Raw genomic sequence first — 20,244 nt, 5'->3', positions numbered from 1 at the left:
TAGATTTATACTACACAATAAAGTTAACATTATCATAGCGAGGGCATGAAACTGCTCGCTCTATCTTTGGCGACAAGAGGACTCATCCCCTGCCCCGTACCAAGTACTCCCACCCAGAAGTGCTTGGTGTTTCTCACTGACCCAGCTGGAGGCCAGGTAGCTTAAGCATCTCCCAAGCTGGAGCGGGGACTAGCATAGTAAGCCAGTGCACACGGCCCACAAGGACAGTAGCTGTGTGCGCTTGTCCAGCTGGTGGCAGGAGATCCAAAGTCTGCTGTCCCTCACCATTGTGTTGGTACATTTATATTTCACTTTATCAGCAAGCACTTGACGTAGTCCTTGAATGGGAGACCCAAGTTACCCGGCTTCCTGAAAGGGCCAGGAAAGAGCTAGGCTGTCACGGGGCTATGTGGCCTTTCTGATTTCACCACGTGCTAAAGTGACAACTCTGATGCTTCCACACACATCTTACACACCATGAAGCCAAACATAGCAGAGGCTGCAGTGAGAAGACGGAGTCACCAAACCACCGTCAGCTTATCCAAATGCAATACGAATGGGAAGAGTTTAAAAATAAAAAGTCTCGGTCAGATGTCAGCAGGACAACATGCAGGGACCACAGTGTGTGCGAACCGCAAATGTTCTCTGTTCTCAGATGGCTTCAGAAGCAGAGGGAAGGGCTACGTTTCAAAGTGACATTAAAATTGTTCCCTTTGGCATCTGGGAGCTGTCTGGAACTGTCCTTAGGAAGCAGCCTACCCGCCCTCATTTCATTGTGTTTCCAAAACCTTTTCCCTGACAGCTAATACCACCACCATCATATAAAAGAATGTGAAAAAGTGAACTACTTTTCCTCCTACATAGAGCTCAGCTGAGTTTTTTAAAGGATGGTATTCTGACGATTCCCTTTTTGTTTATACTGCCGAGATAAAGCCATTTCTGCTCAGTTGTTTTATTCAACCCTACTTTTTTTTTTTTTTTTTTTCACTCCTTCGGGATATTTTCCTTCGCCCCATGTGCCAGGCACCAAAGAGAAGCAGGGACAGGATCGATGATGGACGAAGCAGGGTGGTCCCTGCCCTGGCAGGCACCCTGAGACCTTCCCAGGGCTTATGTCAGTTCCTCGGGCATCGTCCTCATTGGTGTGGCCCAGCAGGAAAGGGGCTGTCCCTGTGAGTGACTCCCGCATATCCTGCTGGAGCAGTGGCATCTCACTTGAGGTTTTCATCGGCATCAAGTGGTCTTTTGCTTCCTTCTTGGGGCAGTTTCTGCGACTGTGCCAGGAGGTGCAGCACTATGGGTCTGTGCGGCTGGATCCGTGCCGCTGTGACTACCCAGAGCCGGGCTGCGGGGCCGTGCTCTCCGTCGGCAATGATGAGATCAACTGCTGCATCACCCTGCCTGACCACCAGACCCAGGATGTCACCTTCCAGATGAGCAGGGTGAAGTGCTGGCAGGTCACTTTTCTTGTGAGTATCTTGGTCCCTTGTTTTGCCCATGACTTAACATCCTGCTGCTCTTGGAGGACAGAGTTGGCACTAGGGAGACAGGTTTGACATTTAAATTAGTACCTGAGTGGACAGACAACTAAGCCGCGGTAAATATCACCTGATGGTAAATGCTATCTGTAGTTGGCACAGGTCCCTCATCAGGACAACAGAGACCAGTCTTCCTTCCTCCAACAATGGGCTTCTCTACTGCTTGAAGGGCAGCTAGAGAAATAACAGCAGGTGGTAATAACTGCACCAGTTGATTGAGCACTTATTATGTGCTCCATGCTACCAAGACACTGGTAATGTGTTCTCTATCTTGTCACATGGGACGTCTACCACTACCTTCTGATTGCCAATGGAGAAATACGGAAATCATCTCTAACTTTTCTTTCTCTCTTGCCCTACACATGTAAAGGCTGATGGAGACCTAGCCGATCCTTGTTATCCTCAAAACTTTCCCTCCTCTCCACCCTCACAGCTTGGCCTCAGCACTCCCTGCATGCGTGGGTTAAACAGCCTCCTAGCCCTTCTCCTTGCCCCAGTCTCTTTTTCCTCTTTGGAGTCAACGAAAATATACTGTATGGTTTCAATGTATTTTAAGCTCATGGAAACTTGTGTTGCGGTCAAAAACTTGATCTATCTTGGTAACATTCCGCAAGCACTTAAAAAGAAAGTCTTCTCTTACGGAATGGAGTAGGCTGTACATATCAATTGCTATGGGGATTGGCTTTCTTTTTTCATAGCAGTTCTTTGGAAATGCATCCAGGTTGCACAGATCAATAATTTGTTTCTTTTTATTGCTAGGCAGTAGTCTGTGTTATGGGTGTACTAAAGTTTATTTAACTATTCACCCATTGAAGGACATCTAGTTATTTGCAGTTTTTAGCTATTATGATGATAGCTGCTATAAATATTCATGTGCTGGCTTTTGTCTGAGCATAAATCTTAAATTCTCTGGGATAAATGCCCGGGAGTGCAGTTGCCAGGTCATATGGTAATTGCATGTTTAGCTATTTAAGAAACTGCCAAACAGTTTTTGAGAGTGGCTCTGTCATTTTATGTCCCTACCGCTAATACATGAGTTGTCCATTTCCTTTGCACCCTCCTCTAGCATTTGGTGTTGTCACTATTTTTTATTTCATTCATTCTGGTGGGTGTGTGATGGTATCTCATTGTGATTTTTGTTTGTATTTTCCTACGGCTAATGATCTTGAAGGTCTTTTCATGTGCTTATTGGTCATCTCTCTATCGGCTTCCATGAAATACCTCTTCGTTTTGTTTTGTTTTACTGTTGAGTTTTGAGAGCTCCTACTGTATTCTAGGTGCTCATCCTCTGTTGGACATTTGTTTTGCAAATAGTTTCTTTCTGTAGTTTTCCATCCTCTGAAAAGAGTGTTTCGCAGAGTCAAAGGTTTTAACTTTGGTGAAATCTGGCTCATCATTTTTTTCTTTTATGGGTTATGCTTTCGCTGTTTAGTCCAAGAAATTTTTGCCAAACCCTGGACTGTGAAAACTTTTTTCTGCTGTTTCTTTTTCTAAGTTTTGTGGTTATGTGCTTTATATCTAAGTTTATGATTCACTTTGAGTTAATTTTTGTATAGGATAGGAAACTGAGACAAGTATCCAGTGTTTGTCCCTGGAAGACCGGTTGCTCTAGCACTGTCTATCGAAAAGGATTTCTCTCCTTAATTGAATGCTTTTGTACCTTTGTCGAGACGCGAGGGATATGGCTCAGTGGCAGAGCATGTACTTAGCATGTGCAAGGCCATGGGTTCAGTCCCTAGCACCCCCCAAAAAATTAGTTGGGCGTGTTTGTGCTGGTTCTCTATTCGGCTCTGCTGATCTATCTGTCTATTCCTTCACCATTACCACAGAACATTTTTCTTTCTTTGTAACAGTTTTATTGAGGTATAATTTAACATACTATACAATTTGATCACATGAAGTGTACAATTGAATGGGATTTAATACAGTCACACAGTTATGCAGCCATCATCACAGTCAATTTTAAAGCATTTTCATCATTCCAAAAAGAGGATGTCATCACCCTATCTCTAACCACTAAGAAACAACCAATCCCTATCTGTCTCTGTACATTATATTCGCCTATTCTGGACATTTCATAGTACTGGATTCCTAGTCTCTGTTCTTTGTGACTAGCTTTTCCTGTACTGTAATGTATCTGAGTTCATCTTTATTGTATATGTATCAGCACTTTATTGCTTTTAATGGTCAAATAATAGCCCATTATCTGGAGGTACCATTATATTTATCCATTCATCCTTTGATGGACGTTTGGGTTATTTGTACCACTGGCTCTAATGAATTATGCTGCAAGGAACATTTGTGTAAATGCTTTGGACAGTCATATATTTTCATTTATCCTGGGTCTATATCTAGAAATAAAATTACTGGGTCAAATAGTAATTCTGTGTCTACCTTTTGAAGGAACTATCCGCCTGTTTTCCAGATTGGCTGTACTACTTGGGTCCCCCAACAGATGCTGAGGGTTTGAATTTCTCCATGTTCTTGTCAATACTTGTTCTTGTCTGATTTTTAAAGTTACAGACAACCTAGTGGGTGTGAAGTGGCATCTCATTATGGTTTTCTGTATTTCCATTTTTTTCTCTATACACTTCATCTTGGGTAATCTTTCCATCTGTATTATTTTAACATACTGTATATCCTATCCAGTGCATTCTTGCATCTAATGTTGTATTTTTCATTACTAAAAGGTCTACTTGAGTCCTTTTTATATCTCCCATTTCCCTCCTTTGGCTTATTTTTTCCTTTAAATTCTTATTTATTTATTTATTTACTTTTTGATTTATTGAGACAGGGTCTCCCTACATAGTTGAAGCGGGTCTTGAGCTCACTTTGTAGCCAAGGCTGGCCTTGAACTCACAGCAATTCTCCTGCCTCTGCTTCCTGAGTGCTGGGATTGCAGGTGTGTGCTACTGTGGCTGGTTTTCTAAATTCTCAAGTGTCCACACACTCACTGCCCATGTCCTCACACACATTGTATAATGACGCTGTGTATACCTCCAATCAGTGATGCCTCCAATCAGTTCAGGTCTCATAAGAATATAGCAGAGCTGGAAAACTCCTATTGCCTGGTGATATAGCCATTATAGCATCATAGCACTATGCAATATGTGTTTGTGGTGATGTTAGTATAAATAATGCTGTTTCACTGCCAGTCACATAAAAAGAGCATATACAGTTAGATACTTGAGAGTTATAATTAAAGACTATGTTACTGGCTTGTGTATTTATTTTACTGTAATTTCTGTCATTAGAGTGCACTTCTAAATTCTGAAACAAACGTTACTTTGAAACAGCTCACTGTGTTACACAAACATAGCCTGATACCCTCATGTTTATACTATGTCTCTTGCTTGTATCAAGAGGCCGTGTGGAGTTGACTTGGGGGCTGGGGGTGTAGCTCAGCAGTGGAGCATGTGCTCAGCATGTACAAGGCCTTGGTTTGCATCCCCAGCAACCTACCCCCCACGGAAAAAATGCTATGTGAAGTGACATAGCATCGAGGTTTGCATAAGTGTCCTCTTTGGTGTCCCCAGAGGGACAGAATTGCTTAACAGTGAATTTCTCAGAACATTTCCATCATTAAATGATGCATGACTCTAACTGTTAATATTTTTGCCTCCTAATGCCTTCATCTCCACCACTTCCAAGTCTGTTCCTGTTGATTGATTGTTCTCTTGCTTACAGAGCATATTTCTTTCTCTGCACTGAACATTGTGAATTTCATATTGTTAAATGCTGAGTTTTATTATGTTCCTTTAAAGATGAGTAGACTCTTCTGTTATGCAGTTAAGTTACTTGGGATTGCATTTACTTATTTGCTTGTTTGAAGTTTGCTGTCAAGCTCTCTTAAGTTAGGTCCAGAGCAATCAGTATCCTGGAGCTAATTTAGCCATTTTCTTATCAGCTACCTTTCTTCTGACTCTACCCAACCTCTCTGGCCCAGTGTGGCTTTTCTGTTCTGTCCAATGGAAACACAATCTCTTCCCAGCCTTGTTAGGAAGCTTCTGAAATTGGTCAGCACACTGCTTCTCAGTGGTTCTTTTGCTGGCTTCAAGGAGTTTCACTTCACACGTGCCCAGATCATTATTCAGCTAAAAATTTGAGAGGAGCTCTCTGGAGATTGGGGTATTCTGCTCTGAGAATTTTGACCTCAACAACTTCTACTTTTATCTCTTTCTCCTCAACAAAAGCTCTGGGCTCTGTTTGGTTTCCCCTCTCCTTTGCTACATCCTGGAAACTCCCTCAGGGAGTAAATTGGGGTAATCCTGGGCTGAGCTCATTTGTTTTCCTTTCTTCTGGCATTACGGGCTATTCATTGTCTGAAAATAGCTGTTGCTCAATTCATTTTCTACACGAATGCTATCAGACCAATAGCTCTAAAATATAAGTCTGGTATTATTATCTCACTTTTTACATCTCCTAGTGCAAGTCCATTGCCCTGAGAATAAAGTCTGACATCCTTAACCTAGCTTATAAAGCCTATAAGAGTTGGGCTCTTTGGTGGTAAGCAACAGAAACCAACATGTCTAACAAAAGAAAGGGACCATTGGAAGGATATGGAATAACATACAGATTCAAAGGAAAAGCTGAAGCAGAGGCCTCAGAAAGTTAGGAACCAAAGGAACTCAGGGTGTCTAGGAGATAAGAACTCCATCTGGACCTGCTTCCTGGGTCTCTCCACTCTGGAATTAAATGAGGGGCCCAGAAAGTATCTCTCTGGTTGGCTTCATTGGGGACCATATGCCATCCTCTGACCAGTCATTCCTACCAGAGTCCTACATAGCCTACAGTGGAAGAGGAATGGTTTTTGCAAGGGGAAAGAAGATAGGTACTATACAGCACAAATCTCAGCACAAAAGTCTGCTAAACTTTCAGGATCTGGCCCTATCCTGCCTCCCTGAGCCTTGTCTCCCCTGCTGCCGAAGATTCCCACCATCCCTCACAGTGTCACTAACACGTGTCTCCAGGCTTCTCAGGCCTCAGTGCATTTGCACCTGTTAGTTTTACTACCAGAAATCATCTCTCACCTTTGCTTTTAAAAACAAAGCCACCACAACAAACTCAGATACTCCTACTTCTGCTTCAATGCCCTAACCCGCAGGAAGACTTTTTTCACCCTCCTAACCTAGATGTCCATTCTTTTTCCTTCCATAGACCTGTTTGCTTCCCCAGTAACATTATATTACATACACACTGTGGTGATTTATTTCCATGGCCCCTTAATAGACTTGTAGCTTCTCGGGTACAGGGATGGTCTTGCTCATTTTGGTATTTTGCCCAGCACATGAAGAGGCACTTTAATTTCTGATTAATGTAATATATTTTCCTCTGCAGGGCACTCTGCTGGATACGGATGGGCCCCAGCGAACTCTCAACCAGAACTTAGAACTCAGATTTCAATACAGCAAAGATAGTTGCTGGCAGTGGTTTGTCATTTACACCAAACAGGTGAGTTTTCTGGGCAGAGCATGAAAACTTTTTGTGCTGAAATGCCATCTTGTTGGCTGGGGTGGAAAAAATGCATCACCTTAACCCAGGTCGATCAAGGGACTAGTGGAATATATATATATATATATATATATATATATATATATATATATATATATAATTTTTTTCCTTTTTGCTTTGCTTTCTTTATTTCACCAGTCACCAAGACTTTCACATCAGTTAGAAATGACTTTAGTTACTATGTTAGTTTTTGTCACTGTGACAAAATATCTTTGATAACTAGCTAAAAAGAAGGTTCATGGTTTCAGAGGTTTCAGTCCCTGGTTTGTTGGTCCATCCCCTGGGCCTATGGGAGGCTGTATGTCATGGCAGGTAGTGCATGGCAGAGCAAGGTTGTGGACCTCGTAGAGGCTAGAGAGCAACAAAAAGTGAGGAAGGGGATAAAGTTCCAATATACTCTTCAAGGGCACACCCCAGTGAGTGACCTAACTCCCTCCAACTAGGCCCTGCCTCCTGAAGTGTTCACCATGTCCCAGTGACCACGCCTTCAACATGTGAGCTTTTTGGGACATTTAAGATCCAAATGATAATAGTTACCAAGTAATGGAGATTGAACTAACTGGTTTATAATGGGGGGTCAGAAGAATTTTTCCTTAAAGGTCCACATGATTAATATTTTAGGATTTGAGGTCCATTTGGTCTCTGTTGCAACTGCTGTGTTTGGTTAAAAGAAGTCATAGATAATGCATAAACAAATAGGCCTTTTTTTCTAATAAGCTTTTATTTACAAAAACAGTGTGCTAGATTTGTTACTGATCTCTGGTTTAGACAGTACAGGGATATTTTTCAAATAATCCTAAAAGAGGATGATTGAAACCTTTATCATTCCCTTGGCTTTTTCCTGGTGGGTAAAAAGCTCTCTCTCACATTTGGAAAGGAAATGCTTTACCTCAGAAACCTCCAAGTAAAATTTCATTTGTCTCATTGGTCAGAACTGGACCATCCAATCACCCTAGCTGCAAGGGAATCTAGCAAAGAGGAGCAAAATACATGATTGACTTAGAGTTAGCAAGAATCATTGCCTGGGTTGAGCACTTCTTATCCCAAACAAAATCAAGGTCTTTTAGGAAGGAGAAAGCAATGGATCTTGTATAGCTAACTATCCATATTTATTAGGGGCTTATAACTAAAATAGGAATAGAAGTCCTAAAACAATTAATTTTTAAAGTATCAAATCCAATTTTAAAATCTTTTACTGAATTTGAACTACTTCAAATTGGAATCAGAACCACAGGTGTTCTAAAATGGAGCCAAAATTTCATTATATTCAATGTAAGTCCTACTAAATTCTGTGGACCATCCTACTTTAAGGTAACCAAAGCCCTCTTTTAACTCTAATTCTAAAACAGGTGAGGTTACATCATCAAAGTCTTCTGAAAAACAGGAAGTATTAAACTATAATCCTCAGTTAAAGAAATAGTTTTTTAGGTTCACTTTTTGCGGAGTTGGGGGACTTGAGACAAGGTTTTATTATGTAGTTCAGGCTGGCCTTGAACCCACTGTGTAGCCCAGGCTGGCCTCCCACTCATGGTGATCCTCCTGCCTCAACCTCCAGAGTGCTGGGATTACAGTTATGTGCCACCGGGCCCAGCCTAGGTTAACTTTAATTGTTCATTTACTCCTTCCTCAGAATGCAACTAAGTTGTATTATGATTTTTTATATATTTTAAAGGTAGAATGAAAACATATTTAAAAACTTTTATATTTTTTAATCTAAACAGTATAGAATGAGTTTAAACCATGATAGAGACAGGCACAGTAAACATTGTTTTCAAGAATTCCTAGTAAGATCTTATTTCCTTTGGAATGTTTCACTGATGTACACCAATGGGCTACTTTTGCAAAATGCAGAAATATGACTTGTATGCCTTCCAAATACAAGTGAAAGTTTGGGCCAAAATCTTTTCCTATGCTCTTTTTTCTTTCTTTCTTTCTTCTTTTTTTTTGCTGTAAGTACCAGGAATTGAACTCAGGACCTTGCACTTGCCAGGCACTGTGCCACTGAGCTATGTCCCTGGTCCCTCCTATGCTTTTTTAAACAAAAGCTCAGTTTATATTCAGTAAACCTGACCTGGCTTATAGCAGTGGTGTATTTTTGTGTTTGTTTGTATACACAGTAGAAGGAAAGGGAATCATTCTGCATTTTGAGGTGCACACTATTAAGTATCTTTTCCTAGCTGCATCACCTTGTGTTCATTGGTTAAACTACTTCATACTCTGGTTTTGTGTAGGTTACACATATGTGCAGATATATATTCCTACCAATGCTAGGAAGTCAAACTCTAGGTCATATATCATGTATAGAGAAAGTCAACCTTTAGAATTCAAGCCATTTTTCCAGGGAAAAGTCATCTTTTGGATTACTGAGAACTCTTTTCTTATTTGGTAACTGCTTTTCCTCTCTCCCCTCCTTTCTTTCTAAGTAAATTTCATTCCTGTCATGCTCTACGCCCCTGAAAGAGGGCAAGATGTTACTTCAGTGTCAACCATTCACCCTCTAATTCTGCTAAGTGCCTTCTGAGAGATTTTCACTTTGTCCACTGACCTGGCCTGGGTTTCTCGCTCTCGCCCACTCCTCCTCCACCGTCTACTCAGTAGAGACCATCCATGAACACCGTCCTATACTAAAGTCCTAGCGCCTCAGGCCTGGAGCTTTAGTTGGCTCAAACCTCAGGAGGATCAAAAGAGAAAATAGCAAGGCAAGAAATAAGCACAGGACCAGAAAGATAAAGGATTAGTGGGAGAAGAGCAAATGGGAAAATCATAGGGCACCTTCAAATTGGTACATCAGGGTGCAGACCCTGAAGCAAGGCAGCCCCCATCTCTGTGTAGCAAGATATGCTAATGTGAGTGTCTTGGCACTAGCAAGGATGATGAAGCCACCAACTGTACCGGAGGCAACTCTCCACGCTGCTAGTCAGCGATTAAATGTATGGAAAAAGTAACAAATGAAGAAAACAACTAATTTCTAAAATTTCAGTAAAAGCAATAATATGTTAATATATTCTTTCAGACAGGTTACTATTTATAATACTGATAGTAATAACTCCTTCAATAATTATGTATATAATTACAGGATTCATCATCAGTTTATTTGATTATAATAAGTACTTCATATTTCTTATTGCTCATAAAACATGATCTGTTTATAAACTAATAAACACAGCATACAAGTGGGGAGTTTTTTTGGTTTGTTTGTTTTTTCTCCGGTACCGGGAACCGAACTCACGACCTTGCGCTTGCCAGGCAGGCGCTTTGCCGCTGAGCTAAATCCCCAGCCCCAAGTGGGGAGTTTTAAAGAGAAAAAGATTTGGAATGAGATTCTGGCCATTTTTTTAATCTGCCTTTAAATTTTATTGTAAATATATCCATGTAGTTGAGAAAATTTATGTTTATGTGCTGTGAATTTTATGCAAATTTCTGGAAGTTAAAGAAGAAATCTAAACTCTTATCAGCATGCTATTGTGTTTCAAGCAGAGTTCAGAGTCTGCTCTGTGGCATGCGGGAAGAAAGAGAAGAAAACCTCTTGAGTGCAGAGTATTCTTTATTTCTGGATTTCTTAGGCATTTTTGCTGAGTAGCTGCTTGAAAAAGATGATCTCAGAGAAGACGGCAAAGCTAGCTGCCGAGAGTCCAGAAATGGTAAGCGCTCCTATCTGTGTGCATTGCCCCTTTGAGTCCCCGCCGTGAGCAACACTTGAAGACCAAACTCCCCCTCAGAATCCTGGGCGGGCAGTTCTGTCCTCAGAGAGGAATCCACGCCACACAAAATGAGCTCCTCAGGCCCGGAGAAAGTCGACCTTTAGAATTCAAGCCATTTTTCCAGGCAAAAGTCATCTTTTGGATTACTGAGAACTCTGTCACTTTCTAGTAGATACTGTTTTATTTTAGCCTCTTCCTAAATGGAAGCTTTTAGATTTAGTGTAAAATCTTCATGACAAAGTCAGGATCTTTAACACAGTAGAGAGGATCTTAAATAAGCTCTGGTTTTCTCTAGAAAGAATCCACAGCCTTCTGATACTTCCGGTGTACAAATAGAAAGCCTTTGGCTAATGGAAGAAGCCAGAGAGTGGAAGAAACACTCTAGTCTTTCTTTCTCAGTGTAAACTTTATTTTTCTACACTATTTATTCGTTGGAGGCCCAGTTACTGGAGGCTCACTGAAAGAGTTGGTGGGCAGGCTGTAAAGCCCAAAATCACTGAGATTTCCAACTTTTCTAATTACCTTGACCTCATCATGACATAAGCATGTCCCAGGTAAGACAGTACAGCTCCATTTTAAAAAAATGATTACAAATACTAATGCCTGGTTGACATTTTTAAACTTAATTATTTAAGATTACACTAACCTTTAAAAATGCAACCGAAAATTATCAGAAACTTCCCTAATGTTTTTATTTAAATTTAGTCCTTTATAAGAGGAGAGATAATATCTTCAGCTTCATCTTAATCTTTTCTTGACTTTACAGGGTTTTTTCTAAGAAAATAATTGTGTGTACTTATTCTTTTTCTTCTAGAACTGAAATATCTTTCCAGGGAAAATAAATGCACTGCCTCCTGTGACTGAACAATTCAAAATGTTCTGGACTGTAGTAAATGAAGCAGGCTCTTTTTTAAAGGAGTCACGAAATCCAATCTCTTAGGCAGAGTGAACCCTCTTAGGCTTTGATTACTATATATATATAAAAGAAGAAAGAGAAAAGTAATTAACTGAAGTGGCCTCATTAAATGAAGAAGTGCCCTCAAATGTGGATGGGTAAAGCGTAAGCCACTTGATGCAGGAAATACTTGGACAGTGAATAGCTAAAGAGTTAGCTCAATAAAATGGAGAAGGTAATAATCTATTTAAGGTTCTTAAGGAAAAGAATCATGCTACAGTCCCTAGATTGCGCATGAATTGACGTCTACCATTTACCACTGTGACTAATAGACAATCAGCGTATTAGTCAACACTTTTGTAATGCTTCATCCAAATAGTCATCAAGCTTTATTTCCACAAACTGTTTCTTTGCTTACTTGGGTTCTTGGAAAGAAAAGTTAAGACTCTTCCTCTTGAAAATTGGGTTTTCAAAGCACGTTGAGGAGGTAGTCTGTCTGCATGTCAATCTGGAACTTTGTCTACAAAAACCTAAGGAGGACAGAATCCCGGAAGGCAAAACACAGCACAGAGACAGATGAGCCATTTAACCTCAGCCTACAAAGGACAGGGGACTAAAGCCATTTTTTGTTGTTGTTTTTTGAGACAGGGTCTGGTTGTGTAGTTCAGGCTGGCCTTGAACTCACTATGTAGCCCAGGCTGGCCTTGAACTTGTGGCAGTCCTTCTGCCTCAGCCTTGCAAGTGCTGGGATTACAGGCTTGTGCCACCACACCCGGCAGGCCTCAAGGCCTATAATGTATTGACCAAGAAGCTATTTGTAGAAGGTCTATTTGGACCAGGACCCAGACATCTCTGAGAAGCAGATTCTGCATCCAACATTTTGATAATCTTAAACAATCTGAGTTAGGGAGAGAAACTGAGCAAAACTATAACTAAATGGCCCTATAAATAAAGTAGATGGTCCCCAGCAGCAGATTAAATAGTACTGGGTTTTCCTGTTAACGTGGAACAAAGGGAAGAAGAAATTTAGTGTTAACTGGAAATTAATTGGCCTAGTTAGCTTTAGACGGTGCTTTCAAAGGTAAGATTTGAATTGTTTATGAAGTCACTAGAATTTGAGTAACACAAATGCAGTAAAGAATGCTGTAAGCCCACAACACAAAATTTCTTGTTAAATACTTAAAGGCAAAATTAACCACACACAAGATGAGAAGGGGAATGTAACATTTTTCTTAAAGCTATGTTCCCATAGAAAAGCTGAAATATTTTGTTAATATTTGCTGCCTTTAATTAGAGCAAAATTATTTAAAAATGTTTTGCTTGAAAATAAAACTCATTAGTCAGGGTTAGCTTTAGTTACATAGGACAGAAAATAAGACAAAGCACATGTCTTGGGCATACACAGATGACAGCAGTTACAGAATGGCCCAAGTACACAGCGGATGGAGTTTCAGAGCCAGGGGGAAGTGATGGTGCAGGAGTAAGTGACCACAGTAATAGAAACCACTCTTAAGAAAAAAGAAAGTGCAGGAGAACCATGCTAGGAAACCAGGTTTCACTTTTTCCAACTTTATTCTCCTTGCTGCATACAGCACTTAAAGACTTCCTACGGTAGGTCAAGCACACTGATTGCATGAGATCACTTCGCATTTATAGTGGGTTGGACTTTATTTATTATTACATAGGGAAAATAAGAGAAAGAAAAATTGTAAGACTTTTCCCCCGAGTTCTGTATTTCATTGCACCTGACCATAAACCAAAATGCAATATTGTAAAACAATAAAAAATAATAGTGAAACATGGCATCAGAGAATTAACATCACACTTACCAAGACTTAGCTGGCTTTTTACATTATTGAAATACAGGATTCGAATATATATATATGACCGACCGCTTTTATTTAAAATACTAAACTAGCGAGATTCCTGAGTGCTGTATATTCCCTTAATGCAATTTATTTTGCAGCAAAATTAAGTTAAACCCTAATCAAAGGATAATGCTCACTTGTAGTGTCGTGTCATTTGTTCCATTTATTATGAAATGCCCCACTGTCTACTTTTATGAGTAGCAAGCCCTATTCGGCAGCCTGATCAATTCGCCCTACATCGTGTCATTTATGAAGCCTGTATTTGCCATGTGGTGGCTACAAACCCAAGATCCAGCACAATCAAGGAGGAGAAAGGCAGTTAAGACAGAGACATTTATGACCCTCGTGTGTTGTGTCCGGGGCCTTGTTGGAACTACGCACAGAACGCAGAGTTGTTTAATGGGCCTTTTCCCTGAGGAAGTGTCAAAGTGCTGTGTCCCCAACCCTTGCTAGGTCGTGCTTACTAGGTGTACCAGACACCTCTCCCCACCCTGCTCGGTGCCCCGTGGACCAAGCCCTGTGTGCTGTGACCTTGCTTTCCTTGGGGTCACCCCGTGGGAATCCCAGCAGAAGGCTGGGAGGAACGAGCTCGGGTACCGTTTCTCCAGCTCTGGCCCTCCTGGGACTCTGGTTTCACCTCCTGTACTGAAGGCTGTGGCTCCGTCACACAACCCTCAGCCACGGTTGCTCTGGTTCCTCTCACCTGTCCCTCTCACCCCTGCAGGCCTGGAGGTGGCAGAACCCCCCCCATTGTAGCCCCTGGGGGCCCAGCGTCCCCTGTGGATTTGCTTTAATCCTGCTCGACCCTGCATTAAACGCTAGTTCAACAGTGCTCTTTAAAAACTCCTCTCACTTACCCAGGAATGTACATCCTTTCCCCACCGGCGATGGGAACGTTACTCTTACCTTGCTTGCGGGAGGTGTAGTCAGGTTGGATTCTTCATTTGATTAATGGTGCCTTTCGATGAAGCCAAGCCCCACTTGGCTTTGATTCAGCAAACAGACTGGAGCTCGGATTATCTGGACGTTTAGCACTACTGTGCATTTGCGTGTGAAGGCCTTTGAAAGGCTGTGTTCAACCACGAAATGCATAGGCAGCCCCCAGTGTAAAGCACAAAGCTTTGCTTCACTTTTAGGGATGCCAGTCCGTAACACACAGACCAGGGCGCAGACAGGGAGTGGGAGGAGTCGGGGAGCCCTGACCCTGACCACGATCACCGCGGAGGTGGAAGTGTGCTGGTTACAGGACGGCCTGTGCGCTGGCTTCGCGGGGTGGTGCTGACTGACATTTTACTAATCTATTTAGCAGATTGAAGTTCCAGAAAGAAGCAAAAGTAAAAAAGACCACGTTCGACAAAGCAAGGTCTGTGAGTAAAGTTATGTAATTGATGTATTACAGTTCGGATAAATCTGCCCCCTTTGCCCCTTTAACCAAAGCCTTTCGGTTTCCAAGAATAAGCTGGAATTCTGCGGTTGGGCCAATTTTGGAGATGGCACAGAAGTATTGTTATATCCAGCAAGGCTGAGGGCCTGGAAGTTCACTTCCTTTCACTTCCCTTTCCTCCCCTCTCCTCCTCTCCCTTTCTCTTTCCCTTTCCCTTGGTCCTGTCCTCCTCCTCTTCCTCCTCTTCTTCCTCCTCCTCCTCCTTCTCCTTCTCTCTCTCTCTCTCTCTCTCTCTCTCTCTCTCTCTCTCTCTGTGTCAGATTGAACTCAGGGCACTTACACTGAGCTACATCCCCATACCTTTTGCTTTTATCTATTATTACTTTTTAAAATTTTGAGACATGGTTTTGCTAAGTTGTCCAGGCTGGACTTGAACTTGTAATCCTCCTGCCTCAGCCTCCCAGAGTCTGGAAGGACAGGTGTATACCGCCACACCTGGGCATTTTTATGTCAAAAGTTTCCAAGAGGAACACAAAATTTTTTGGTGATTTTCTTCTGCATTGGTGCATTTTTTAAACTCTTCTTTCTAGTTTGAACATTTTAGGATATCTAATGTTGTAGTTTCATGAGTGTTTGACAGTGCAATATACTTGCTATAAAGTAATGTCGAAGTTTATAAAATGTTCTTTTGAGCACTGAGTTCTGCTGTGCAGATAATAAATGTGGAAAACCCCAGGTAACAGGCTGGAGCCCTCATTGGTGCTGGGAGTGTTCTAAGCACTTGTATGTGAATTAACACACTTGCCCTCTCCATGGTCCTCTAAATCCACTGAGGGAAGCAGGGCACAGAGAGGTTAAGGCACTTGCCCAAGGCTGAACAGTAATCAGTGTTGGAAGGAAGTAGGCAATCTGAGCCTGGACTGTGCTCTTTGCTACCTGACTCTTTCTTCCTATGTCCAAATTCTAGTGTAGCTGAATTAAGTAAAGATGACCCCTAAGTAGCATTTGAATGGTTTATTGTGGACCTCATGCCTCACACAGGGCCTGGCGTGTAGACAGCGTGCCCTCCTGTGGAAGTCTGTGTTTATAAATATGTAACTACGTAGGGTCCTTTGCTTGAGTGAGCGAGATCAGGAAACAGGACAGCATCAGTGCAAAGCTCTGTTTTGTAACACTGACGTTTCGGACTGGCTAGGTCAGAGAGTAGAGGCGGACAGTCCACGGGTACTGGCTGTGTGTTTCCAGGCAGACTAAAACCTTACTGTGCATCAGGGGCTGCTGGAGCACTTTTTAATTTTTTTAATTAGCACATTTTTTAATTAGCACATTTTGCTAATTAAAATTAGCAAATTTTAAAATTTTAAAATTTGCTAATTAAAATTAGCGTGATTATGCTCACGCTGAGGGGTTGGTGCACGCGCACAGCACGTTTTAATTCCTTTTTCCCCATCCCCTATACCTCCCTTCCTGTCTCTCTCCATCTCTTGGTCTTCTTCCCATTTGCAAAAGATCTATCTCACTGTTTCCTGCTACCTTTTATTTTGTCCTTTATTTATATTTTGGGTTTCTCATAGAAGAGAAACAATATGATTTTTAAGCATTATGTGTCTGAATTATTTCACTTAACCTTATGGTCTCAAAATACATCCATTTTCCTACAAATGAGTCAAGGTTATCCATCTTTACTGCAGAGTAGTACTCCACTGCACATAAATGCATTTTCTTTACCCATTTGTCTGTTGATGGACAGATGATGTATGTGGCCCTGGACCAGGTAGGTCAGCAACACTTGAGGACTTAGTAAACCTTCAAATCTAAGGTCCCCCAACCTACTGCAGGAACCCAGCAATCTGTGCTCACTGAGGCCTCCAAATGAGCAGGGTGCAGAGTCAGGGTGAGAGCCACTATCCCCCCAAACAGACACGCACACAGCACAACCGTGACGTCACTGTCGCTGATTTCAGTGGCTTTTCAGACAGCAGCCTTCCGATGTCTGGGCAGGCTGGTCTGAGAGAGGAGGTCCGCACCACCCATGCTGGGTTCCAGAGCATCTAGCAAAACTCGCACTGGGCTCAGGGCAGCAGCACAGCCAAACTGGCATGGTCAGAATCCCCGCGTGCAGTCATCCCCCTCGCCCCGCTCGCCCCAAGGATGCTGCTCCTGTGGGTGCTCAAGTCCCTTAAATCAAACAAGGTGGGAGTATTTGCATATAACCCGCGCACACCCTCCATGTACTTTAAATTATCTCTGTGTATTAACATCTCCTGGAGCACATGCGCTGTGTCGGTAGGTGTCACCCTGAATTGTTTCAGGAATAACAAGGAAGAGTCTACCTGTTCAGGACAGATGCAATTTAAAAATATATTTTCCATCAGTGGTTGGTCCCATGTGTAGATGCAGAACCTGTGACATGGCCAGGTGGCTACTCGTCTCATGTAATCCTCCTAACAACCCAGTTATTGTTTCCAGCGTTGGTTTTGGGCCTAAGGATTGAAACAGAAGAGTTACGTAACTTGCTCCTTGCCACACAGAGGGGCCAGTATCTGAATCCCAGCTGTCTTTATCGTTGACAAATAAATAAAAATTTCTTTGTTAACCCTCTTGCCATAGGGATTTTCTATCAAGAAAAATCTTTCACAGAAGAAATATTCAGCCTGTCTGCCTGGCGAGGTGCCCACATTCTTTTTAAATATGGATACCTATCCCCAAAATGAAGCTTTCAAAATAACCATTTCAAGTAAAAGTATTCAAAGTAGCCATTGCTGAAACAGGTGCTCCCTTTCTGCTGTCCTTTTAATATGAGTTGAACCTCCTTGAAGTTTCCGTGATTGTTCTTATGGAAATCATTTCCTCTCACTTACATTTCTGACCTTTCTGTTTCCTTCCCAGCAAAAAGAGTATTCTAGTTTTCTATCAAGAAAAAGCAAGATTAACAGAGCTGAAGGTGACTGTGTTTTTGGAACCATAAAGGAAGAAGATCTTTGAAGAGAAGGCTCACCTGTAACGTCCCCTAATCCATCTCAGGACGGTGACAGCGTGGGGGCTGGAGCTGGGCTTCCCACCACCAGGTTCCTGACTTCCGCCTCCTACGCCTTCTGACATTAAGATAGACTGTACTCATCAAGATTCCTGTGGCTCTCTATGTAAATTTCCAGATTAAAAAGATATAAGGACTAACATTATAGAATTTGTTTTTAATGGCTCATAAATCACAAGTGGCAGATTCAAATCAACTAATATTAAATTCACTCTCTTCCCCCACCAAAATAGATGCTCACCTGGCTTCGTGAAGTCTTTTGTGTGTTCTGGTAGTACATAAATGAAAGTCTTCTTCCAAAATGGGGTCGATGCCTTTGGAATCAGGTTCTAAAGAGGCGATTTGTCAGCTGAGGGAAATTGGGCTCTGTCTAGGAAGCGAAATTGCTGGAGAAGAAACCCAGACCTCTGTGACCTATCGCAGAGCTTTCACAAGGAGGGGGTGCGATGCTGGCTTATTTCCTCACCCAGTTCCGGAGGTACCAACATGGGTGACCTCGGGCTGGACGCCGCCGGTCCTGTGTTCCTTCGCTGGTCCGACTGTGTTGCACCCTTAGAATACTGAATCCCATTCAGTGGTCACCTTGCTGTGTTGAATGTTTTTATTTTGGAAAGCAGTAAGATTACGCACTTGGCCTCTTCACTTTAAAAATGTGTATATTTTATCACTATGTTTTTCTTTATCCAGTTCTATTATTTTATGGTAATTAATATAATTATTATAGAATTGTGTATAATTACCACATATTGTGAATACTTATGACAATACAGAAGAGGGACAGAGGAATCTAATGTACTTAGAAAAAACTACAATATCTTAATGTTCTTTCCTGACTTGCATAATGATATGTGTAGTAAATATGAAATACATTCTATTGACTCTAGGATTTATGGATGAAGAATCTGTGGATGATCTTTGGGAATATGGAACCCACTAGAACCTTATAAAATCTGTAAATCAGTGCCTAAGCCTAACTTTCAGCACCTTAAAGTTTTATATTTATACTTTAGGTTGTAGTAAGATTTTTGCAGGACAATTCATGGACACCCCAGATAATCCTTAGTTAGTGTATTAATGGATTAGTATCATTTCAGATTAAAATGGAAGCTTATTTACTATTTTGCCAATTTAAGACTAAGGCCTATATTTTGTTTTTTGAGATAGTGTCTCACTATGTTGTCCAGGCTAGCCTCAAACTTGTAGCAAACCTTCTGCCTCAGCCTCCTGAGTGCTGGGATTATAGACGTGCTCCACAGGTTTCTGTTCTTAGTAGAAAGCACATCTACAGTATAAGGTGCTGTCATCGAAATTAGGAATGCAGAGAGAATTTGTATGGGGGTAAGAAGATGTATAGAAGAGTTGAACCACATGTGAATGCAGTCTTTGTAGGTAAAAAACATTTCATTTCACCTTGACATATGATGGTGAGGAGCCATAGACAGTGTGTAGTTGGTGTCAGAAGTGTAGTGTGGGTCTGTGTGTCAAAGCTTCAAAGGGAAGAGAGACTTAGAAGAAAATAGAGATGGGCAAGAGGGATGGGTAGCCCAGATGGAAGCAAGAATGGTGTTTAGGGAGCTTCAAGCAGGCCTCCTCTGTGCCAGTGAAGGTTGGGGTACAGTGAGCAGCTAGGAGGTAAAATTAAGAGATAAGATGGACGGGGTCTACTTGCTCAATAATGTGAGTGCAGCAGTTTAGCCCTTGTTTCAGAATGACAAGACCAAAAGCATTGTATTCAGTTATTTTTTCTCAAAGCATTGAGATTATGATCAATACCAGAACAGGAGAAGAAAAATACAAGTGTTGACATGCACTCTACAGTCTGTACCACAAGGAGTGAAAAAACCCAGGAGAGCAGGAAGTAAGATCCCAAACTTAATGTGTAAAATGACATATGCCTTGAAAATATGTGACAGCAGGAGGGGCTACTGTGTTCATCGCTTCAGGGATTCCTGGTCCTGTTTTTATCCAGACGCAGTTTGGGAGTGTGAATCACTTCGGGATCAAAACACTTGATCATTGGGTAAAGGGTCTGAACTACCACTGCAAGGGTGGCCTTCTTTGCCACGGACCTGGGAGAGATGGCGAGAGAGACCTTCACCAGCCCCAAAGGTGAGAGGTGCCCTTCCACAACGCAGCCAGCCCAGTGTAGCAGAAGACATCTGCCAGCCAGTCTTTAGGCCCCAGTTGATGGGCTCTGGTAGCTGCAGGGCTGTGGCCTGGCTTCGGAAGTAACGAGCCCACTGATTTGTCTAGAGATCTCCTCAAATGCAGAGGGTTCTCGTATACAGTGTGTCTGTGGGTTTTGGATCT

General features: G+C 41.9%; 1 protein-coding gene across 3 annotated transcripts in view; it reads left to right on the top strand.

The window, feature by feature from the left end:
- The window catches only part of Snx31 (sorting nexin 31), a 56,169-nt gene extending 38,090 nt beyond the window's left edge, over window positions 1-18,079 (top strand). For 2 of the 3 annotated variants that reach the window (XM_005381870.2, XM_013512837.1), the window contains exons 10-14: window positions 1,266-1,469; window positions 6,876-6,989; window positions 10,613-10,690; window positions 14,820-14,876; window positions 17,787-18,079. In XM_005381870.2, coding sequence (XP_005381927.1) covers window positions 1,266-1,469; window positions 6,876-6,989; window positions 10,613-10,690; window positions 14,820-14,876; window positions 17,787-17,882 — 549 coding nt within the window. In that variant the 3' untranslated portion in view covers window positions 17,883-18,079. The remainder of the gene's footprint in view (window positions 1-1,265; window positions 1,470-6,875; window positions 6,990-10,612; window positions 10,691-14,819; window positions 14,877-17,786) is intronic. The other variant, XM_013512838.1, reaches the window with a different exon arrangement.
- The last annotated feature ends 2,165 nt before the right edge of the window (window positions 18,080-20,244 follow it).

The sequence above is a fragment of the Chinchilla lanigera genome, unplaced genomic scaffold, assembly GCF_000276665.1.
Source record: "Chinchilla lanigera isolate Chin_1 unplaced genomic scaffold, ChiLan1.0 scaffold00016, whole genome shotgun sequence".
Lineage (NCBI taxonomy): Eukaryota > Metazoa > Chordata > Mammalia > Rodentia > Chinchillidae > Chinchilla > Chinchilla lanigera.
Note: the sequence above shows the minus strand (reverse complement) of the source record. Positions and strands in the feature narration are given on the sequence as shown.